The sequence below is a fragment of the Oncorhynchus masou genome, unplaced genomic scaffold, assembly GCF_036934945.1.
Source record: "Oncorhynchus masou masou isolate Uvic2021 unplaced genomic scaffold, UVic_Omas_1.1 unplaced_scaffold_1604, whole genome shotgun sequence".
Taxonomy (NCBI): Eukaryota; Metazoa; Chordata; class Actinopteri; order Salmoniformes; family Salmonidae; genus Oncorhynchus; species Oncorhynchus masou.
The window spans coordinates 122,501-126,966 of NW_027006128.1; the positions used below are offsets into that span (position 1 = coordinate 122,501).

At 47.9% G+C, this 4,466-nt stretch overlaps 1 protein-coding gene across 1 annotated transcript in view; it reads right to left on the bottom strand.

The window, feature by feature from the left end:
- Positions 1-4,144, bottom strand: part of LOC135531497 (otogelin-like) — a gene marked incomplete at its 3' end in the record, with an annotated part of 126,313 nt that extends 122,169 nt beyond the window's left edge. Inside the window, 1 exon segment of the mRNA XM_064959526.1 lies at positions 4,106-4,144. Coding sequence (XP_064815598.1) covers positions 4,106-4,144 — 39 coding nt within the window.
- Between the last annotated feature and the right edge of the window lie 322 nt (positions 4,145-4,466).

Consider the following 4,466-nt stretch of genomic DNA (forward strand, 5'->3'; position numbering starts at 1 on the left):
GCCTGTCCTGACTTGACCAGAGTCCTGCGTCGCCAGACTCAGCAGCTGTATGAGCCTGTCCTGACTTGACCAGAGTCCTGCTCGCCAGACTCAGCAGCTGTATGAGCCTGTCCTGACTTGACCAGAGTCCTGCTCGCCAGACTCAGCAGCTGTATGAGCCTGTCCTGACTTGACCAGAGTCCTGCTCGCCAGACTCAGCAGCTGTATGAGCCTGTCCTGACTTGACCAGAGTCCTGCTCGCCAGACTCAGCAGCTGTATGAGCCTGTCCTGACTTGACCAGAGTCCTGCTCGCCAGACTCAGCAGCTGTATGAGCCTGTCCTGACTTGACCAGAGTCCTGCTCGCCAGACTCAGCAGCTGTATGAGCCTGTCCTGACTTGACCAGAGTCCTGCTCGCCAGACTCAGCAGCTGTATGAGCCTGTCCTGACTTGACCAGAGTCCTGCTCGCCAGACTCAGCAGCTGTATGAGCCTGTCCTGACTTGACCAGAGTCCTGCTCGCCAGACTCAGCAGCTGTATGAGCCTGTCCTGACTTGACCAGAGTCCTGCTCGCCAGACTCAGCAGCTGTTTGAAAGAGTCTAGTCCTGACCAAATATATTACATGTTATCATTTACACATGGAGAGTCTCATCGGTGTTTGAGAGAGTGAAGAATGGATCATTCCCAGAAAACCAAAACTAAGCTCTTTGTAACAGAAACTGATTCGCTTTAATTAACAGTGTTAAAGTTTCCTGAGTTTAATAACGAATAGCCATGCTCTCAGGTGACAGATTTAATACTGAGTTGATTAAATGTTTGACATCGAAACGTTTTATCGTACAATCGTATGTTTTGGTTTCACAAAATTCCTCTAAGATTTACAGTAGGCTACGTTGGTGCCAAATCAGAGTCTGGAGTGATTTGATAAAGAGTTACAGAATTTCAGGTAGAATAATTCTAGAATGAGTAGAAGCCCTTCTACTGAGAGAATGTTGGCTTCAAATCAATCATCTACAATGATATGATAAAGAGCTAGAGAATTTCAGGTCGAATAATTCTAGAATGAGTAGAAGCCCTTCTACTGAGAGAATGTTGGCTTCAAATCAATCATCTACAATGATATGATAAAGACTTACAGAATTTCAGGTAGAATAATTCTAGAATGAGTAGAAGCCCTTCTACTGAGAGAATGTTGGCTTCAAATCAATCATCTACAATGATATGATAAAGAGTTACAGAATTTCAGGTAGCAGAATCGTCATGACGAGAGGTGAGAGAAGAGAACTGTCATCCACAACACACTACACTCTTATGGACAACAAAAGAGCTGTTCAGAGGCTATTTGAAGTGAGCAATGGTCAAATGATATGCAGTGGTGGAATAAGTACCCAATTGTAATACTTGAGTTAAAAGTAAATATAGTATTTGGTTTTAAGTATTCTTAAGTATCAAAAGTAAATGTAATTGCTAAAATATACTTGAGTATTAAAATTAAAGTAAAAATATAAATAATTTCATATATCTTCTATTAAGCAAACCAGACGGCATAATAGCCATTCAAAATGTAAAGAGTACTTTTGGGTGTCAGGGAAAATGAATGGAGTAAAAGTGCATTATTTCTTTTTAGGTATGTAGTGAAGTAAAAGTAAAAGTTGTCAAAAATATAAATATAGTAAGAAGTATAGATACTCCAAAAAATGACTTACAGTAAGTAGTACTTTAAAGTATTTTCACACTTCTAACCAGCCTCAGCCCCAGCCTCCACCTCTACCCTGTCCCCCGCCTCCACCTCTACCCTGTCCCCCCGCCTCCACCTCTACCCTGTCCCCAGCCCCAGCCTCCACCTCTACCCTGTCCCCAGCCCCAGCCTCCACCTCTACCCCATCCCCATCTTCTACCCAGCCTCCATCTCTACCCCAACACCATCTTCTACCCAGCCTCCACCTCTACCCCATCCCCATCTTCTACCCAGCCTCCACCTCTACCCCAACCCCATCTTCTACCCAGCCTCCACCTCTACCCCATCCCCATCTTCTACCCAGCCTCCACCTCTACCCCATCCCCATCTTCTACCCAGCCTCCACCTCTACCCCAACCCCATCTTCTACCCAGCCTCCACCTCCACCTCTACTCCATCCCCATCTTCTACCCAGCCTCCACCTCCACCTCTACCCCATCCCCATCTTCTACCCAGCCACAGCCCCAGCATCCACCCCATCCCTATCCCCAGCCCCAGACTCCACCCTATCCCTATCCCCAGCCCCAGACTCCACCTCCACCTCATCCCTATCCCCAGCCCCAGACTCCACCTCCACCCCATCCCTATCCCCAGCCCCAGACTCCACCTCCACCTCATCCCTATCCCCAGCCCCAGACTCCACCTCATCCCTATCCCCAGCCCCAGACTCCACCTCCACCTCCACCTCATCCCTATCCCCAGCCCCAGACTCTACCTCCACCTCATCCCTATCCCCAGCCCCGGACTCCACCCTATCCCTATCCCCAGCCCCAGACTCCACCTCCACCCCATCCCTATCCCCAGCCCCAGACTCCACCTCCACCTCATCCCTATCCCCAGCCCCAGACTCCACCTCCACCCCATCCCTATCCCCAGCCCCAGACTCCACCTCCACCTCCACCTCATCCCTATCCCCAGCCCCAGACTCCACCCTATCCCTATCCCCAGCCCCAGACTCCACCTCCACCTCATCCCTATCCCCAGCCCCAGACTCCACCTCCACCTCATCCCTATCCCCAGCCCCAGACTCCACCTCCACCTCCACCTCATCCCTATCCCCAGCCCCAGACTCCACCCTATCCCTATCCCCAGCCCCAGACTCCACCTCCACCTCATCCCTATCCCCAGCCCCAGACTCCACCTCCACCTCCACCTCATCCCTATCCCCAGCCCCAGACTCCACCCTATCCCTATCCCCAGCCCCAGACTCCACCTCCACCTCAGCCCTATCCCCAGTCTCCACTTCTACCCTATCCCCAGACTCCACATCCACCCCATCCCTATCCCCAGCCCCAGACTCCACCCTATCCCTATCCCCAGCCCCAGACTCCACCTCCACCTCCACCCCATCCCCAGCCCCAGACTCCACCTCCACCTCCACCCCATCCCTATCCCCAGCCTCCACTTCTACCCTATCCCCAGCTTCTACCTAGCCTCATCCCCAGCCCGGACACCTGAGCCCTCCAACCTCTGCTTTCATCTCCCAGACCAGACCAGACCAGGGACAAAGGCACAGAGAGGAGAGAGGAGAGAGGAGGGAGGAGAGAGGAGAGGAGAGAGGCGAGAGAAGGGGGGAGGGGCTGGCTGAGCTGTGTTTGCATTATTAAGCATTGATTATTAGGAGCCTCATTGTGAACAGAGAGCTGAGTGAGAATTACTGATCGTACAAAAGCAGATGTATCTGTCTCCTTGTAGTGACTCTCAACAACATGCAGTTATCATGTTGCAGCTCAATTATGGAACACGTGATGTCATCAAACTGAGACATTGCTTGTTAGAACAGGAACTACAGATTATAGAACAGATAGAACTGTTGCACGTTGGGCTCTTGGGATGTAGCTGAGTTAGGATTGAAAATAAATGGTCATTAGGACCAAGGGACAGTATGAGAACTAAACTGCGTGACCCCAGCTAGTGTGAGTTTTCTACATTGTTTACTAACCTAAACTATGGTTTTTCACAGAGAAACACTGTTATGGAACATGTTATCTAATGGGAGTAGTTTGTAGATATGGGTAAGACATCTTGTGACTCTAATGAAGTGTACAGATCATGTACAAATTGCATGCATTTTGTTCTACTTGACCACTTGACTAGGTAAACTAGTAATGTTACAACATAAATAAAATGTACTTTATATTAAAAAACGGTAATACACATAGAAAAATATTTGTACATATTTCCTCCAATTTAATCTAATGCACAGACACTACAAAACGAGCTTGGTTGGGGTCTTTATGTACTGAAAGATATCCAGGTATAATGTCTGTATTTTTCTGTGAATGAAAAGCTGAGGGTCATTAGTTGTGATTTCTGGTGTCTGTGCCTGACATATTTAACGTGCTCTATCAATGCTGCGTTTCAAAACAGCGGCTCCGCTCTCCTACCTGTCCTCTTTGGGAAGCGGTATCCCATTTCGCCAGCATTATACTGCTGCTTTTGCTGTTGGGAGAAAGAGAGAACAAGGAAAGGTTTGTTCCTAGCAGGTAATCAGCACTTGTGTTGGTCAGGAAAAAGAACCGCGGAGCAAAAAGACTAGGACCTTTTCTCTGACATCAACAGAATCCGAGGCTGAAAATGTCTACTGTGTGACTACAACTCAGACAATAAACACAACACTCAATACATTCGCAATGAAAACCATCTCAAAATGACAGTGTAATAACGTCTTCATTGTTTTTTTAATTATAACATAATAATAATAACACATTATTTTACAAATTAATTATACATGATTTATGAAACTCA